This window comes from Rattus norvegicus, chromosome X (genome assembly GCF_021556685.1).
Source record: "Rattus norvegicus strain SHRSP/BbbUtx chromosome X, alternate assembly SHRSP_T2T, whole genome shotgun sequence".
Taxonomy (NCBI): Eukaryota; Metazoa; Chordata; class Mammalia; order Rodentia; family Muridae; genus Rattus; species Rattus norvegicus.
The window spans coordinates 122,505,219-122,525,624 of record NC_141554.1 but is presented as its reverse complement, the minus strand read 5'-3'; the positions used below and the strand labels follow the sequence as shown (position 1 = coordinate 122,525,624).

General features: G+C 39.0%; 1 protein-coding gene and 1 long non-coding RNA gene across 12 annotated transcripts in view; one reads left to right on the top strand and one right to left on the bottom strand.

Annotated features, from left to right (window-relative positions):
• Klhl13 (kelch-like family member 13) overlaps window positions 1–9,926 on the top strand; it is a 157,259-nt gene extending 147,333 nt beyond the window's left edge. For all 11 annotated transcript variants that reach the window (NM_001401133.1, NM_001401131.1, NM_001100854.1 and 8 more), the window contains 2 exon segments: window positions 6,170–6,283; window positions 8,357–9,926. In NM_001401133.1, coding sequence (NP_001388062.1) covers window positions 6,170–6,283; window positions 8,357–8,844 — 602 coding nt within the window. In that variant the 3' untranslated portion in view covers window positions 8,845–9,926.
• Window positions 991–17,638, bottom strand: LOC108349247 (uncharacterized). Its single transcript, XR_015647031.1, has 3 exons — window positions 17,445–17,638; window positions 14,456–14,548; window positions 991–1,243 (listed from the first exon to the last, which is right to left on the bottom strand). It is a non-coding gene; the product is annotated as an uncharacterized LOC108349247 (long non-coding RNA).
• Between the last annotated feature and the right edge of the window lie 2,768 nt (window positions 17,639–20,406).

Below are 20,406 nucleotides of genomic sequence, written 5' to 3'. Positions count from 1 at the left end.
GAATAACAGAAAAAAATGTTAAAATTTCAAATAAATAGCAAAATTGCTAAAATATATTTAATGAATCCCTGTATCCTTTAATGGATTTGGGAGGTTTGTTCGTTAGTAAACAGATTCTAGATCTAGAGAAGGTTCCATATTCTCTCTCTTTTTAAAATTTATTTTATGTATATGAGTACACTGTAGCTGTCTTCCTGCACACCAGATGAGGATCTCATTACAGATGATTGTGAGCCACCATGTGGTTGCTGAGAATTGGAACTCAGGACTTCTAGAGGAGAAGTCATCTTAAACACTGATCCATTTCTCCAGCTCCATCCACATTATCTCTTAAGACTTATTCCAGAACTTGATAAAATCATCTGAGAAAATGAGGATCCCTGAGACAGATACAATAAGCATAGTAATTATAGTTACGGAATCGAAAGGTCTCTTAAGTTCTACTCCAGAACCTTAGAGCTCTGAAGTTGAGTCTTTAGTTTAACAGTCAGATAACTTCTATAAAGTGTCAGAAACTCTATTAATAGCTTTTGAGATAGTAATTCTGTGTTGCAGCTAATGAGGCCCCCCACTCTTGTAGAACAAAAGCAATTGCAGAGAGTCCGTAAACAAATACTTGGGTCTTAGCTCCAACAAAACTTTATTTATGACCACTGAAATTGTAATTTCATATAATTTTTATGTTGTGGAATTGTCCTTTGGTTGATTTTTGCAGCCTTTAAAAGATGCTATGCCATTCATCCTGCTATACTGTGGGGCATAGAGAAATGGGCATGGATTTGGGAGAGTGAATTTGGCAGGGACTGAAGTTTCCTGACTACCTGCCGGGCATTTGCCCTGGTGCTTACTGCTGTAGCCATCACTTGAGGGCTCAAGCTCCTTGTCTTGTTGCTGTCTTTGCTCTCCCTCCTCCGCTTGTCAGACTTATCGGTATCAATCTCTATCTGATTATTGCGCAAATGTGAAATACAGAGACAAGAATGTACACACCAGATTTTGAATCAGCTGCATTTTATTTTCATTGTGAGTGCTGTTGCTTTCTCTAAGAACAACAGCTGGACACAGAGGAACTTTAAAGGCTGACAGTAAAGCTAAGGGACCTGAAAAGTGTAAAGGTGATTGATGGCCCAGCTGGAAGAGGGGATGTTCAGGGTTGATGGGCTATCATGTAGTTGGTGAGATGAATTTCCATCTTGCACTGAGAGGTTACTGCACGAGAAACTGTGGATGGATCTTACAATTCCTATTAGAAAAAATACAAAAACAGCATTATCTTTTCATACAGGGGAATGTTAACCACCACCATGATTAGCTATTTGGTCTCTAAATCCATCATAAAAAGAATAGGAGGAAAATGATGGAAACTGCATCCAGACAGATGGATTAGATATAGAAAAGGACAGTTATAATGGAGAAATTTCAAAGTTCAACGGAAAAATGCTGTATTAAGAGAAGCATATAGGATGATCAAGTAGGCTTCATCCCAGGCATGCAGGGATGGTTTAATATATGGAAAACCATCAACGTCATCCATTATATACACAAACTGAAAGAACAAAACCACATGATCATTTCATTAGATGCTGAGAAAGCATTTGACAAAATTCAACACCCCTTCATGATAAAAGTCCTGGAAAGAATAGGAATTCAAGGCCCATACCTGAACATGGTAAAAGCCATATACAGCAAACCAGTTGCTAACATTAAACTAAATGGAGAGAAACTTGAAGCAATCCCACTAAAATCAGGGACTAGACAAGGCTGCCCACTCTCTCCCTACTTATTCAATATAGTTCTTGAAGTTCTAGCCAGAGCAATCAGACAACAAAAGGATGTCAAGGGGATACAGATCGGAAAAGAAGAAGTCAAAATATCACTATTTGCAGATGATATGATAGTATATTTAAGTGATCCCAAAAGTTCCACCAGAGAACTACTAAAGCTGATAAACAACTTCAGCAAAGTGGCTGGGTATAAAATTAACTCAAATAAATCAGTTGCCTTCCTCTATACAAAAGAGAAACAAGCCGAGAAAGAAATTAGGGAAACGACACCCTTCATAATAGACCCAAATAATATAAAGTACCTCGGAGTGACTTTAACAAAGCAAGTAAAAGATCTGTACAATAAGAACTTCAAGACACTGAAGAAGGAAATTGAAGAAGACCTCAGAAGATGGAAAGATCTCCCATGCTCATGGATTGGCAGGATTAATATAGTAAAAATGGCCATTTTACCAAAAGCAATCTACAGATTCAATGCAATCCCCATCAAAATACCAATCCAATTCTTCAAAGAGTTAGACAGAACAATTTGCAAATTCATCTGGAATAACAAAAAACCCAGGATAGCTAAAGCTATCCTCAACAATGAAAGGACTTCAGGGGGAATCACTATCCCTGAACTCAAGCAGTATTACAGAGCAATAGTGATAAAAACTGCATGGTATTGGTACAGAGACAGACAGATAGACCAATGGAATAGAATTGAAGACCCAGAAATGAACCCACACACATATGGTCACTTGATTTTTGACAAAGGAGCCAAAACCATCCAATGGAAAAAAGATAGCATTTTCAGCAAATGGTGCTGGTTCAACTGGAGGTCAACATGTAGAAGAATGCAGATCGATCCATGCTTATCACCCTGTACAAAGCTTAAGTCCAAGTGGATCAAGGACCTCCACATCAAAGCAGACACACTCAAACTAATAGAAGAAAAACTAGGGAAGCATCTGGAACACATGGGCACTGGAAAAAATTTCCTGAACAAAACACCAATGGCTTACGCTCTAAGATCAAGAATTGACAAATGGGATCTCATAAAACTGCAAAGCTTCTGTAAGGCAAAGGACACTGTGGTTAGGACAAAACGGCAACCAACAGATTGGGAAAAGATCTTTATCAATCCTACAACAGATAGAGGCCTTATATCCAAAATATACAAAGAACTCAAGAAGTTAGACCGCAGGGAAACAAATAACCCTATTAAAAAATGGGGCTCAGAGCTAAACAAAGAATTCACAGCTGAGGAATGCCGAATGGCTGAGAAACACCTAAAGAAATGTTCAACATCTTTAGTCATAAGGGAAATGCAAATCAAAACAACCCTGAGATTTCACCTCACACCAGTGAGAATGGCTAAGATCAAAAACTCAGGGGACAACAGATGCTGGCGAGGATGTGGAGAAAGAGGAACACTCCTCCATTGTTGGTGGGATTGCAAACTGGTACAACCATTCTGGAAATCAGTCTGGAGGATCCTCAGAAAATTGGACATTGAACTGCCTGAGGATCCAGCTATACCTCTCTTGGGCATATACCCAAAAGATGCCCCAACATATAAAAAAGACACGTGCTCCACTATGTTCATCGCAGCCTTATTTATAATAGCCAGAAGCTGGAAAGAACCCAGATGCCCTTCAACAGAGGAATGGATACAGAAAATGTGGTACATCTACACAATGGAATATTCCTCAGCTATCAAAAACAACGACTTTATGAAATTCATAGGCAAATGGCTGGAACTGGAAAATATCATCCTGAGTGAGCTAACCCAAACACAGAAAGACATACATGGTATGCACTCACTGATAAGTGGCTATTAGCCCAAATGCTTGAATTACCCTAAATGCCTAGAACAAATGAAACTCAAGACAGATGATCAAAATGTGAATGGTTCACTCCTTCTTTTAAAGGGGAACAAGAATACCCTTGGCAGGGAAGAGAGAGGCAAAGATTAAAACAGAGACTGAAGGAACACCCATTCAGAGTCTGCCCCACATGTGGCCCATGCATATACAGCCATCCAATTAGACAAGATGGATGAAGCAAAGAAGTGCAGACCGACAGGAGCCGGATGTAGATCGCTCCTGAGAGACACAGCCAGAATACAGCAAATACAGAGGCGAATGCCAGCAGCAAACCACTGAACTGAGAATAGGACCCCCATTGAAGGAATCAGAGAAATAACTGGAAGAGCTTGAAGGGGCTTGAGACCCCATATGTACAACAATGCCAAGCAACCAGAGCTTCCAGGGACTAAGCCACTACCTAAAGACTATACATGGACTGACCCTGGACTCTGACCTCATAGGTAGCAATGAATATCCTAGTAAGAGCACCAGTGGAAGGGGAAGCCCTGGGTCCTGCTAAGACTGAACCCCCAGTGAACTAGACTGTTGGGGGGAGGGGGACAATGGGGGGAGGGTGGGGAGGGGAACACCGATAAGAAAGGGGAGGGGGGAGGGGGATGTTTGCCCGGAAACTGGGAAAGGGAATAACACTCGAAATGTATATAAGAAATACTCAAGTTAATAATAAAAAAAATAAAAAAAATAAAGGAGAAAAAAAAAAGAGAAGCATATAGGTAGTCAGGTCTCTTTGGCTTGAACTAGATGAAGAAAATACCTGCAAGTCTTTAATTTCAAATCCCCATTCTGCTAGGATGTGAGATTAGATTATTTTCTCACAGAAAGTTTGTCCATTTATTACTTTTCTAATATCACATGCCATTCAGTACATTAAGCCCCTCTGTGTATGAGACAAAAATGTAAAATCTGCATTTTGCTTGTCAGGTGATAGTCATGCTAAAAGCAACTAAAAAGGAGTATTTTTAAAGAGATTGAACAATAAAAAGTAATATGTACTTGAAGTGACAGATACACTAATTATTCTGATTTGGCCATCATATATGTATACAGACATCAGAACATCATATTTTATGCTATAAATTCATCATTAGTATGTGTCCATTAAAAACTTAAGGCTCCAGAGTCTCTTATAGAACATCAAGATAATAAATCAGAATGAGAATAGTAAAAGATTTTGAAATTAAAAAATAAAATAAGTGGAAAAGGAAAGGACTAGAAGGGTGTGAATTGCTAATGTATAGGCATGATGAGAAGAGCAAGAGTACTTGGCATAAGTGAACTGATGGAATAAATGAGCTTACTCTATAGAACACAAACAAAATCACTCCTCTATCCCCATATTTGCCTGTGGTTATTAAGTAGAGAATGAGCTTCAAAGGTTAACTCTCCAGTTAGGATTGCATTTGGGTTGAAGTTGCTAAACCTTATACTTTCTGCTTTATGCCCCTGCCTAGAGCTGTATCCTAAAGTAAAAAAATATCATAAAGCTTAAAGGGAAGTTACTGAGGCAAATTTCATTTTGAGGCTGCCACTGTGCTTCCCTGCACAGTGTTGTCTGGTGAAGCAGAAGTGGGGTTCAGTGGGGGAGCACCCTCACAGAAGCAGGGGAGAAGGGGGGGATGGGATAGGTGGTTTGTGGAGGGGAAACCAGGAAGAAGTATAACATTTGAAATGTAAATAAAATAATCAATAAAATATTTTTTAAAAGAAAATACAGGGTGGAGGGAAACAAAGAATAGGATTTGCTTTTGCAGTATCTGTAGTAAATCTGAAGCTTTCAAGTCCATCCAAACTTCATGCTTCCTGCTAGTCTTCAGAGTATCTGTTTCTTTCCTTGTAAAAAGAAACATTTTAAAAATCTGTCTGGACTGCTATTGTTCTGATTCTGTGGTTTCCAACAATGGATAGATTGAAAGATATTTAAGTAACTGAAGTCACTTGTCCAAAGGACTTTATGTTGAAGATGACAAATTGATTACATACAGGAAGTCCACTTAAGAAAGAAATTAACACATTCTTGCCAATCATCTTTGGGTTAAGAATGGTGGTATTAGTTGTAACAGTTGCCATAGTGAAACTTGTAGGAAATAGATCAGCCAGTGATTATACTCTCAGACTCAGCTGTACATTGGAGATATTGATGTTACTTCCTGTACACTATGGCAAAAAATAAATATTCAGAATTGATGTGTTATTCTTTCTATGTGATATTTTTCCTTTCCTGTATTTTTAGAGCAAAGACATTTGAGAAATGTCAAATTGAAAAGTGATAAATGGTAGAAAAAATCTTTAGTGACTTTTTTTACAGTTGTATAATGTTTTAGAAATGTACATAATCTAGCCTAATATAATACTCTGAATGTTTCATTTTAACAGTCTCAAAAATTATAAGAGATATAAGAAGCCCTCTGTGGACTCTCATATTATGCATTTTCAGTAATTAATATAGTATTATTATTCTACTAAAATCAAATAAAATTTGAGATTAAAATATCATTGTATTTCTTTTTTTAACAGCTACTGTCGAGTGTTACAATCCAAGAACAAATGAATGGACCTACGTTGCCAAAATGAATGAGCCTCACTATGGACATGCTGGAACTGTGTATGGAGGAGTGATGTATATTTCAGGTAGACAACTACTTTGTGAACATATCATAATAGTGTTTATTCTACTTATTTAATTTATTCACTTTACATCTTGATTCCTGTTCCCCCTTCCCCATCCCCTCTTCTTTTCCTCTGAGAGAGTGAAGGACTACTCCCTCTCCTGAGTATCTCCCACTGTGGCACATCAAGTCCCTGCAGAGCTAGGCCCTTCTTCCACTAAATATGATCTTTCCATATAGTGCCAGTAATAATAGCAATTTCTGGGAAAATGGTAAAAAGATATTTATATTATAGGAAGACTTTTTTGTGTATATTTATATATGAATGCTTTGAGTATTCTATGTTTATGATCTAGCACCAAACCAATTCATGTATCAATGTATAATGTATAAGAAATTGGAAAGCATTTATCTCCAGTTCATTTGTAAAGTAAGTGACAATACTCTGTATTCTAGTAAACACCATTCACATGTAGTAATCATTTGTTTGACTTCAAATTTAGCTAAGCCATATTAGGAAATAAAATATACATAATAATCTCTTTAAGTGTGATCCATTGTATATAATATACATAACAAAAACACATATATTATTCCTTTAGTATTATAGTGGGGATTCTACTGTGGTACCATTATATGCAGAGATACTTTTATATGAAAATTCTAAAATGGCTCAAGTTCATTCAATATTCAAATAACAACTTTCATTCTCAAATGGTTTGTACTTACATTTCCCTTCAGAAATTCACAAATTCAGAAATATGTTTTAACATAGTGATCACCTTTGATATTGACATTTAGTTTTTTAAGTAATCCCCCCCACACACACACACACACTTTCTCCTTCCCTCCCTCTCTCCCTCTCTCCCCTCTCCCCTCCCACTCTCTCTCCTTCCCTCTTTCTGTCTACCTCTGAGAGCCCTCTCCCTTCAATGCCAGGCAAATAGTTCTGTTATTAGAAAACAAAGTTGTTAAGGAGCTGATGAGTCACAGAGCATTGCCTTATGATGTCTGTAGTCAAGAAGGATCTGGGAATGGCTGTGCCATGTGTGGTTTTCAGGTTTCCAGGCTTCAATTCCTGAGTGACTGTGAGGTATCTTACATTGACAGAGCCATAAAGGAAATCATATTGTATCACATACCTGTTTCATGTGTGTAAGTGCTCTACTACTTATAACAAGAGTTCCCAGTTCTCCAGAGCAAAACTGACACTTGAATAGTTTTAGTGGCATTTTGGCATAACTGGTATATGCTGCAAAGGTTATCTTCCATATTGATGTTGGGCTAAGAACTGAGCCAATGTTATAACCCAAACACAATGCTTTGCTTTCTGGTAGGGCCTTAAAGATTTAGAAAAATAGGCTTCATTAATTTCTGCCTGGCTACTTGATAAATCTATGGCACAGCTAAAGATTAGCTTACGTCTGCCCCTTGTCTGCCGAAGATAGAGTCTGGTACTTTCATCACATAGCTTGGATTATTTGTGTTCTGTCTGTAGTCAGATTATAGGTAGTTTGACCTAATTTAACCCAATCCAACAACAACTACTACTACATATATAAAATTCTTATGCGCCAAATTCCAATCCTTTAGCTTTGCATAGGCTTCCAGGTTGGGTGTTACTGGCATGAGACTTTTAACAGTTATTAATAAATATCTTGCTTTATATTCAAAACCCTAATATGTTAACTAGAATGGGTATTTTGATTTGGGGAAGGAACTAATGGGTACCTTCAATTTAAGGTGTCCTAGCCCAGTGCTCAGCACCCGTTGCCTACTCACTAAACTATCACAACACACTGAAGTTCAAATGTACTGCACAGTTAATTCTAATAGTAGTCAAAAATTATTTCCATCCATTACTTCATTTCGGAAGATTTTTGTAATACTATAACATTTTGACTTGATTTAAATAGTTAAACATGAGATTTTTCTTTTCTTTGTTGTTGTTGTTAAAGAACATGGAGTGACAACACTTATATATTTGGAATCTATAACATGCCATAAAATGTAGGAAAGTTAATTATCTATGAGGGAGCCTCACTTTTTATATTCTTTAGGACTTCTCCTCATGCCTATTATTTTTATTCTCTAGGAGGAATTACCCATGACACTTTCCAAAAGGAACTCATGTGCTTCGACCCTGATACTGACAAATGGATCCAGAAGGCTCCAATGACCACTGTCCGAGGCCTACACTGCATGTGTACAGTAGGGGATAGGCTCTATGTCATTGGTGGCAACCATTTCCGAGGAACCAGTGATTACGATGATGTCCTGAGCTGTGAATACTATTCACCTATCCTTGACCAGTGGACCCCAATTGCTTCCATGCTAAGAGGGCAGAGCGATGTTGGGGTCGCTGTCTTTGAGAATAAAATCTATGTGGTTGGTGGATATTCATGGAATAATCGCTGTATGGTAGAGATAGTGCAGAAGTATGATCCAGAGAAAAATGAATGGCATAAGGTTTTCGATCTGCCAGAGTCCCTTGGTGGTATTCGAGCCTGTACACTTACGGTTTATCCACCTGAAGAAAATACTCCATCACCTTCTAGAGAGTCCCCTCTTTCTGGACCCTAAGATCATCCTTACAGTTAAGATGCTATATTCCTATCTTTGCAATGTGTCATGATTCTCTTCTTCCCCCCCCCCCTTAAGTAGTATATATGTTAGAATTAGCATCCAGTAATTGATACAGATAATGGAAAAAAAATTGACATTGATGTTACTTGTGCTATTTGTATGGCCTAGAATGTTTATAAAGTGGTAACAACCCATCCTCGAAATATATCCCATAGAAGCTGATGTTTAACATTGAAAACAAAAAAAAGTATTGTCTACAAGCTGTTCCTTCAGTACTTTTTAAATGCTGTGTACTGAGTGTAAGGTATTCATCATCTTACATTATAAGCCAAGTCAGAGGTGGATTGTAGTAAACGTACAACTGTGCACACTAGGCTTCAAAGTAAAGTTTTCCTTTCATCTGTAACTGTAAAATGTCAAAGGGAGGCAGCCTGCTCCAACAGGAAACAATACACAAACGGTTGTCAACTCGCATGAGCTACCTCCCTCTTTTCATACAGTATTTTTGACACATCTGTCAACCCACCCGAATATGTGGGTGCATTGAGAACACACCAAGTTTCTAAGACACACAGGAGAAATAACTGAAATTCACCAACACTAGTTAGGGGGAAAGCATGACCCCTCTGCTTCTAAGAATTGGTTTGGGGTTTTTTAAGTGTGTATAGATAAACACACACATACTTCTATCAAACACAAATTTTTAAAAATTGAGTGTCAGGTCAAATAAATGTGAAATTAAAATAAATTCTTCGAAAAAGCAGCTTCCATGAACAATGGGGATTCAGTATGCACACATTAAATGCATATATTTGGAACCATACTGAATTTAGGTGGATAAGGGCTAGAAATTTTGAGCAACTAAATTTATCACTTGACCAAATTTTATCTTAAAGAATTACATTCTCTTTTTCTCCTTTGCTGTTGAGGTAACTTACCTGTTCTGTGTATTCTGTATTCTGTACACTCTTGGTTCATGAGGTTATTTAGCACAAAGTGTAACAGCTTCGCCTGGGAAGCTGCTTTTGCTCTATGATGTCCATGGTTTCCCTTTTATTCAATAAAAACATTTAATGTCATTCTGCTCTGTGCTATTCCCTTACTCTCCGATTTGACTTCCATTTATTCACTGTCTTTCTAGGGGAGAGAACTGAGGAGGTTGAACACGTAAATGTATGTGACTTTTATTCAAAGGACAAAGACTTGGGCCAACCCACACCTCACTGAGGAGATATTGCTTGTTGCCTTTGAGGAAATGGTTTGTGAAAGATGCTAATTGGCTTTTAAGCAGCCGCAGCGCCAAGTCTGGGTAAACTATAAATGCTGTTACATGTCCTCCGTCCCTTTCTTTTCCCTTCTCTTCCCTCCCTACTGTGACCTGCACGCTTGGTCCAGAAACCCTATCTAAGGTTGGTGAGAGTAATATAGAAATGACAGCCATGTACAGCAAAGCTGGGGCCAGATGAGGTGTTGTCACTCTATGGAGTGGCATTTCCACCTGCTGTACCCCAAACATGTTGGGAGTAGCGTGGGAAACGGGGGAACTAATCTGGCTAGGCGATATCTGTCTCAGTCTCAGGCTCCAAACATCTGAAAGGAGGGAGTAGCAGTTGCTAGTTTTTGCTCAAACTGGCCAGTTGTTCATAAATACTTGTACTTGGGCCAGTGGAAGAAGGCTTTGCCAATTTCAAGCTTGGGCCGTATGGGGAAAGACTGCCAATTTCCCATGGTTCTGAGACCTTAATCCTTCCTGTGGCTGTGTCCATGACAACACTTCACATTCACTCAGGATTTCCCTCACTCAGGGTTCCTATGCTCCTTATACCTCCTCTCCTCTCCCCGTCCTGCTTCCTTGAGAAGCTCTTTATTACTCTATTGCTCAGATTGACCTTAATTTTCTGTGTTCAAGCCATCGTACTGCCTCAGCAACTAGAAGCACAGACTCATGCTACCTTACTGAGATATACTGAATTATATTTCTGAGGACAGTTTCTCTGCCACCCAAGATCCATCTTGTCCACTCAGGTGAAGTCATGTAAAGTGGCTTCTTAGGTTTTTGCTTTCTTTTGTCCAGATAGGGTTTCTCTATCAAGCTTTGGCTGTGCTGAAACTTGCTGGGTAGACCATTTGGCCTCTAAATTCACAGAGATACACCTGCCCCTACCTCCCAAGTCCTGGAATTAAAGGGTGTACCACAACCACCCTAAGATTTATTCTTAACATTGCACCCTAAAGCAAAAGAATCGCCATCTCTTTCTCTTTGTCTACAAGTGTATAATGTACACTTGAATGCAGACTAAAACCACAACCTAAGGCTATTCCAAAACAGCACAGCAGCGTCTTATTTCTTGACCAGAGGGACAGATTGGCAGCATGAGTTTTACCACTTCTGTCTTGAGTTAAATATCATTGAGGGGAAAAAAAATTCCCATCTGTGGTACTTTTGCATATTGCTGGCAGAACCTACCCTAAATTTGAAAGATTCCTCCACTTAGGTAAGATTGTTCCTAAATGAGCACAACTTCTCTGGGGGATTTTATTTATCTATACATGGGAATATTCAGTAGCATTTGTTTTAGTTAAAACCAGCCTGAAAATGGACGTATATACAAGAAAACTAATGATCCTGTAAGAATCCCAGGCCAGAATTCCTGATCAAGCAACTCTAGTCCAAGAAGTGAAGAGTCTTCACATCTTGTGGCTACCCATACCTAGTTCCACAGAGTCCTCCCTGCAGTTGGTAGGAGGACTACTAGTTGGTAGAAGCCGTAGAGGTGTGAGTGCCAGAGTGCTCAATCTGGAAAGAGGCATTCATCGTAGCTAGCTACATACTAATTGCCAGAGTACCTTAGCTACATAAAACCACAAAGGGGAGTGAAAGAAAGAAGAGAAAGTCAGGTTGGTGATCTGCTGGCAGGATGTCATGAGAATATTGCAAAGCATATGCAGTTCTCTGCATCCATGCCATGTGTTATTTAGAAGCAACTAATTCCACACTGTACTGTAATAGTTATTATTAGATAGTTCAAACAGCTGGAGAATTATCACATAGTTTTTTCTTAGCAAGTTATTTTCTTGATGAAAAAGGAATATACAGGTGGGTTTTGTTTTGTTTTGGTTTGGTTTGGTTTTTTTTTTTTTTTTTTGCATTTTCTTGGTATCCTATTTAGTGTTGCTATTGCTGTGGTAAAACACTACAACCAACCATTGGGTTGGGAAGGAACGGGTATATTTGGCTCACATGTCCAGAGAATAGTCCATCAGTTGAGGAAGTCGGGACGGAATTCAAGCAGGGTTGGAATCTGGAAGCAGTAACTGATGCTGAGGACATGGAAGGGTGCTGGATACTGACTTGCTTCCTATAGCTTGCTCAGGCTGCTTATACAACCCAGGATCACCAGCCCAGGGATGACACAGTCCACAGTGGCCTGAGCCCTCCTTCATAAATCACTACTTGAGAAAATGCCTCACAGGTGGATCTCACGGGAGCATTTTGTCAATTGAGGTTCCTCTCTTTCAGATTAATCAAGTTTCTGTCAAGTTGACATTAAACCAATAAGCACACCTACCCTCATAGGTTCCTGGTGTACATGATGGATGACTAAAAACCATGGACTCTCAAAAGGTTAATATTCTTTTTGAACAGAGTAGTTGGGGTCTAAAAAACAAAATATGGTTTGTTTTTATAATTTAAAAGAAATTAATGTGGTTAATATTTGCCTAAGTATCTTTCCCTTTCTTTACAGTTGTTGGAGGAGATAAAACTCTATAAAACTATACAGCATTTTGAGAGCATTACTGAACACTTTCTCTCATATCCACTCCTGACAAAACACTCTAGAAGGCAGTTAGATTGTATTTTTAATTGCATGCATCCTTTTTTTTTTCATTTTAAAACATTTCTGTGGAAAGTCAGCTTTAGTTCTTATTTCATTCTAGACCCCTGAAATTTTTGTTTATAAGCATCTCCACTGTAGTCAAGTTTTTGTATATCATATTGATTTTAGGGAAGAAAATAAATGCAAAGAAAATTCTAATGGTTTGATAAATCACTGTTTTAAGTTGATCAAATTCAGTATTTAAAAATTTTGGTAGTCACAAAAATGTATTTTAAAAATTGAAAAAGTTAAGAAGAAAAATACCACAAAGAAGCATTACATCAATATAGAAAATCTCTAATATCAGTATACTTTTTCATATTTTATGTAAATATGGTTTAAAGTATTAATAGACAATTTTCTGATATATCAACAGGTTGACTTCTGAATTTTAAGATAGTATTTCTGGTCTGTGTTTTTTCCATGAATTAATTTATTTACTTTACATCCCTATCACAGCACACACCTTCTCCAAGTCCCCCTTCACATAATCCCTCCCCCCATTTCTTCCTCCCCTTCATCTCTGAGGAAGGTGACGTCCCACCAGGGTACCAACTGACCATGATACCTCATGTCATTGCAGGATTAGACACATACTCTCCCACTGAGTTCAGACAAGCTGCCCTAGTTAGGGGAATAGGATCCATAGGCAAGAGTCTGGCAGGCTAAGCACAGATTCCAGTTTTTGGGGACCCATATGAAAGCCAAGCTTCACCTCTACTACCTATGTGCAGGGGGGCATAGGTGCAGATCATGTATGCTCTTTTGGTTAGTGGCTCAGTCTCTGAGAGCCTTCAAGGGTCCAGGTTGGTTAACTCTGTTGGTCTTCCTCTCGAGTCTCTATTCACTTGAGGGTCACAATCCTTCTCTCAACTCTTTCATAAAATCTCCCAAGCTCTGTAAAAAGTTTGGCTGCGGGTGTCTGCATCTATTTCAGTCAGTTGCTGGGTGGAGCCTCTCAGAGGACAGTAATGCTAGACTCCGGTCTGCAAGCATAAGAGAGTATAATTAATAGTGTTTGTGATCTGTCTCAAGTGAGAGTTAATGACCAGGAAATGTATTGAGCTTTGCCAGTTTAAAACTACTGAATATTGTTGGGATGGTATAGCAATACATTTCAAATATTTTGCTAGTGAACCTAGTTCATTTGATTTAGATCTTATAGTCAATGAGTATTTCATTCTTAAATGTCCCCACTAATAGTATATACCCAATTATCACAGTTTTTCACCTCACCTGTACTATTCTGTTAGATGCTTAAATTTAGATAAAGGCAATGTTAAGGAACATACCTCCATAGAAAGAAAAAATACAGGAAATATTAGTAGGAATGGCATACATTTTGTGCATAAAGTCAGTGACTATTTTAATCCTTGTGAATTACATAATATCTATCACAACTACTCATCCTCACACTGGTACTACAAAAAGACACACAACACATGGATACAACTTTATTTAAAGACATTAGCATTTTAAGTAATGGGGACTATTATAAAATCTTACTACTCTTTTGGGTATTTTTTTCAAACCTTTAAAAACATGACTGCCACTTTCACTCACAGCATGCACCAAAAAATGCCACAGGCTTGTAGTTCCCTGAGTCTTGCCTTACCATTATGCATGGATGGAATTTCCTGGTGTGTTAGCTACTGGTCTATTGCTGTGAAAAGACAGCATGACCAAGGCATTTTATAAAAGAAAAGAACATCTAATTGGAGCTTACTTACAATTTCAGAGAGTTAATCCATGATCATTATGGAGGGAAGCTTGGTGGCAGGCAGACATAGTGCTGGAGCAGTAGGCGACAACTCACTTATAATCTTCAAGTTGAAGGCAAAGAGAGAGAGAGATAATTGGGAATGGCATGAGTTTTGGAGACTTTAAACTCCACCCCTAGTGGCAATTAATCCCTCCTAAACTGTCCACCAACTGTAAACCAAACATTTGAATATATGAGCCAGTAAGGGCCATTCTCATTCAATCCACCACACCTGGGCTACAAATATAAATACAAAAATCTGAAGCTCAATCTAGTCATGTAATAGGGACTTATACTGTAGTGTGCTAAAGGCTATGGTGGGTGTGTAAAGTGGCACCATTCCAACAATGGCATAAGAAGAAGTATTTATAAAGTGGATGTATGGAAAACTATAAATGATAGCCTTCCTTAATAACACGCATATCCTGTTGCTCCAAGTTTCAAAATAAAGAGCATCCTTGAAAAAGGCTAGTCTTTGCTCCTGTCCATATAGACAAGGTTACAAATAATTTGCCCTTTAAAGTATGTTGCAACTCAGGATGAAATAGTTCACAAGGCTTCCTTCAAGTCTCACTGTGTAGGCATGTTTCTTTGGTACAGAGAACTTAAACCTGATGGTAACAATAAAGAATATTTTCTTTCTTATATTATTGCAAAGCTTTCTTGGAGGCAAGTGGGGCCCTAGGCATCCTATAATTAGCTGTGTTATGAAACATCCAGTCTTTTTATTATTGTTATTTCTTCTCTCCATATACTGTTTTGCCAGTAGTATGCCTAGTTCACATGGAAAAAAAGAAAACCTCATTGAGCATGGTTGTGCACACCTCTAATTCCTGAACTCAGGAGGCAGAGTCTGGTGGATCTCTGAGATGGAGGCCAAACTGGTCTACAGATTGATTTCCAGGCCAACCAGGGTTGTTATATGGAAAAACCCTGTCTTGAAAAATAAAAGGAGAAGGAGGAAGAGGAAGAGGAGAAACAAAAAAAGAGGATGAGGAAGAATCGGAGAAGAGGGGAAGGAAGAAGAGAAAAAGAGGAAGAGGAGGAGGGGGAGGAGAGGGAAGAGGAGGAGGAGAAAACATTTCCTAACCAGGAATTTACATCTTTTGAAATTATAATAGTCCCTTTCCAATGCAAGAACGAATATAAAACACTGAGAACAATATTGGTCCAATAGACATTACTTGGTTAAATTTGTATTAATAAGCTTGTGCTTCTAGATTCTGTATTATGTTGATTGGAAGGAGAAAGAGCCCCATAGGCTCATGTGTTTGAACACTTGGTCCCCAGTTGCTGGGACAGCTTGGGAAGGCTGTGGATTATTTAGAAGGTTTTAACTGTTCACTGCACAAAGAAACATTACTGATCAGGTCTGAGAGCTACACTAATCTATAAATATAGAGGCATAAGTTTAGTGAATAGTTTAATACCATGCCTATTTAGCCAAACAATAATTGTAAGGTCACTTGTTCAATCTGTGAGATCCTCAATTATGGATTCTTGGCAATATTTACAATACCAGGCAGTCATCCCCTCCTATGGATCGGCCCTTTCTGATTGTATAAATGTATATATGTGTATGTTTATAAATACTTACATTCATGTAGGTATACATAAACATGCACACACACACATACATTCCCACTTATATATGTAGTGTTAAGGAAAATTTTAGCAAACTAGTATTTGCAAATGCAAATACATATACACATACTTGATTACAGTGTAAAGAAAGTGTATTTTTTTTCTTGGTATGGGTTTCATTATGACATTTTCATGGTAGGCTGATTTTATGGGCAAACTAACCAGACCCAGAAGTTAAACATTGCATTTTGTTTCATTTGAATTCTTCAAGTAAGGTTACAACTTGAGAGCTATTTACATACAATGAAGATTTCATTTACATTTAATTTTGAATATTAAAAATTTAAATATATTTACAGTAGAGGAACCACTATATTAAACATGCACACCCACTGTTTATATAAAACAATTGTAAACATTTTTCATATTTGTATAATTTGATATTAAGGCATTTAAAAATTTATAAGCATTATGACATTTCTTCCTTAAATATATTTAAATGTATACTTAAGTATAATTTCCTTCTTAAAAACTTCACCTTGCCTAAGACAATTCAAAATTTTTTACTGAGTACAAATTTAAGTACCCAGTGTCTTTCATAATGTTCTATTGCTGTAAAAAGTCACCATGATCAAGGTAACTCTTATAAAAGTATGTAAGTGGATTATGACAGGAAGCAGACAGGTGTGGTGTTGTAGCAGTACCCAAGAGTTTTCTATCCTGATCCAAAGACAGCAGGCGGGGGGGGGGGGGGAACAGAGAGAGAGAGAGACAGAGACAGAGAGAGAGACAGAGAGACAGAGAGAGAGAGGGGGGTGTGACCCAACTCACATATCACACATTAGAGAAAGGTTTTGTATGCTTCCTCACTTTAAAAAATAGTAAGGGTGTTTGAAATATTCCTAGACTCAAATGAAAATGGGACTACAACTTATCAGATTCCTTTGAATGGAACTAAACCAATTTTGTGAGGAAAGTTTATAGCTATAACAGTTTGTATTAAAAAAACAGGCTGAGAATCTGGCATGAGCTTCTTAAACTTTGAAGCCCATGCTCCTCCCACAAGGTGACAGTTACTCCAACAAGGGCCCACATCCAAATCCTTCCAAACAGTTCCAGTAACTAGTGGCTAAGCTTTCAAATATATATGCCTGTGAAGGTCATTCTCATTCAAACCACCACATCCATAGAATATTTGTCACCAAAACTACAATATTGAATTTAGGTCAGAATGACAGCAAAGAAGTTAGTCACCATCTGTGTATGACATCCCACTGAACCCCTGAAACATGACGAGTGAAAATTTCTTACCACAGTAAAGTGATTTTATTTTAGAGTGCTAAGTATCAGGGGCATACACCTGAGAGACATACCTAGTTATTGTTACTTTTTGGTAGATGATGTTTTCCGAAGATGCCAAGATCCTCTTCTACACTTCCAGGCGTTGTTTGGAAGCCTTGCATGGAAGTTCTGACTTCCTGTAGTCTCTGTGTGACCAAACAATTTACACCAACCCACCTCCACTACCATTTCCCCTTCTGTATCCTCTGCTGGGTCTTAGAAGTAGAACCTAGAGGAAGCCAGACCCTGTGAACCACCATTGTGAATGAAAATAAAGGATTGTTACATGTTCATGGCTAGGGAGACCTTAGAATGCTTGTTCTCTTCAGGATTCAGGACCAAGCTCCTTCCAGCATTCCGACCTAGGCCTCAAATCCAAACTGTTAGTTCTTTGATTCTCTGGAAGCCATCCATATTTACTGACACCTTCTTTGCCTCTCTTTAAGAATAAATGCATGTCAGACTGCAAAGACTAATGAGAATTCTCTGGGTACCCCTGAGGGCTGAGAAGAAATTTGCAGCTTCAATTAGACTTATATATTGTATAGATATATTTGTTTTCACTCTTCAAATCTATATTGATTTCTTGCCCAGCTCTGACAAATGATACCCACTTGTCCCAAGGACCCAGCAGAGTCTCAAGAGGGAATGAGAATTGACAGTGATCCATCCCCCCATCACAAGTGGTACAACTTTTTTGTCCTGGAGATAGCATACACTTAGGCTTTTTAAAAAGGAAAAGCCAAGAACGATGAAACTTTTTTTCTTGGCTGACGTAATTAAAATGTCACTCGCTGGAAAGTGTAAATGAAAATTAGCCCAATTTCTCTCCCTCCATCTTTTTATAGTGAGATGGAAAATCATATTTTAATAAAGACTACTGCCGTGCAATCATTTAAATCACACACCTGGCATGAATTCACTTTCAGGGATTTCTTTGTTAATGATCACAGATTCAATAGTTTAAACAGTTTAAAGCTGAGCTCCAAACTTAATTGACTTGAATTTTGTGATTCCATAACTTCCCAAGAAACCCTTTACTCATGAACAGTCACAGCATTAGCTTACCTCTCACTCAGCCTCTGACAATCACTCTGTGCTCTGTATAGATGTCACATAAATGTGGTTTTTAAAAAGGCACACGATGTGTGCCAATTTTGTGAAGTGGAAACTTGTAGTTCTTTGGAAAGTTAGTGATGTCAAATGTTGGTTTGCTGGAACACACAGGTGAACGGATGTCTTGCTAAAGTAAACACGTGAAAGACTGTTTACTTCAAGCAGACACAGGTGAAAGGATGTTTGGATATAGCAGACAGGTGAAAGGACCCAGAATGAAGGAGTATAAATCTGACCCCACAGACAGTGAGAGACAAGCAATGAGCTTTGCTTGGGCTTGCTCCATCTCCCTATTCTTTGCTGAAGACACACATATATTGGTTTGCTTTACATCGAGTTTTGAGCTCAACTTGTGATAAGTTCACCACAGATAGAAGAAACTCGCCCAAGAACTGCTGGTGAGGTTTCTGCTGCAGTTTGCCACTTCTGTAGCCTCTCCTCAGGCAGATTGGCGAGCATGGCGGTTTCTTCAGGATTGAAATCCAGGTGCTGGTTCATGCTGGTGTCTGCTTCCTGAAAGGACTAGACTGTAGCTCCTGGTTCGTGTGTCGTATGTGCCTTCCTAGAGGACCAGTCTGCAGCTGCTATGTTGTATTTGATGTTTAATGGAACAGAACTGCTACAGAGGTTCTGCTCTCTCAACTCCCCTCCCCATGTCCTGAATAAACTCTATTCTATACTATATGGTCATATGGCTGGTCCCTCAGGGGGAAGGGATGTCTCAGCATGGGCCCACAGAGACACCACCTTACCCCACCCTTGACTGCACATCTACCAAATATATTCTTTCTCTTCTATATTTTTATAAAACACAAGATTTGGTGCAGAAACATGGGATTTAGAAACTTGAAGGTTCACATCCACTGCCACAGAAAGAGCCAGTAATCTCCTGCTCCCCACTGGTCATTGTAGATGTCCTATCGTCCCAGGGGAGAGTTCTTGAGCTCACAGCCACCCCTATGGTACCCGTGAGTATGGAAACATTCAGTCTTTATGACTGTTCTTTACATTGAGCCTCACTGGTTCTAGTACCTCTAACCCTTGGGTGATCCCTGTCTCTAGTGGTTTTCATGACCCCTCCCTTGGGCTCTTGCAGCCATGGAACAAACTCCTAAGCTTAGCTGGGTCACTTTTCTCCTGTGAGTCCCAGACTCTCATTGAGCCATCAGCATCCATGAGGCTGGTATATCTAGACCTGGCTGGTTTGTTTGGTTTTTCTGTTTATTAGTTACTGAATTTTTTGCTCAGGATGCTGGTAGGAACATTTTAATAACTTCCACACCCAATGGGTTGATCTTAAGCTGCCTTGCTCCTACTTACAGGGCATTTCCAGGTCTAATTCACAGTACCCAGCAAGCAATATGTCTACTTAATTGGCACTTTTAAAACAACTTCCTCAATAGCAATCCATAGGCTTTTCCCCTCCCAACTTGATTTGCTTGTCCTGCTGCTTTCAGCCACTTGCTCTGCTCCCAGCTCAGTGGGGGAAAATCAGGTCCCCTTGCACTACCATACCCTGCCTGGGACACTATTTGCTAAGTTACTGTGATGCTTTCCCAGGCCATTTCTCCTGTACCAGCCCTGCCCCTGCACTCTCTTATGCATGTGCTATCTCTCTCTTTGGGACTCTGCCTTCTCTGGCGCCCCCAGCAAGCACAAGTGCTACCATCCCTGCCCAGGGTAGGGGAGGAGAGGGAACAAAGCCAGCATCTTGCATGGCCCTGCACCCCTGTTTCCTCAGCCAAGCACATGCATGCTCCCATTTCCTCTTCTGAGTGTGCTCCACTTGTCTAAGGAGGGGTGCACTAGCCCAGGTCGGAAATGGAACATTCTCAGATCTTTCCTGGAAGATCAGCACTGCTTGCCCATAGTTTACAG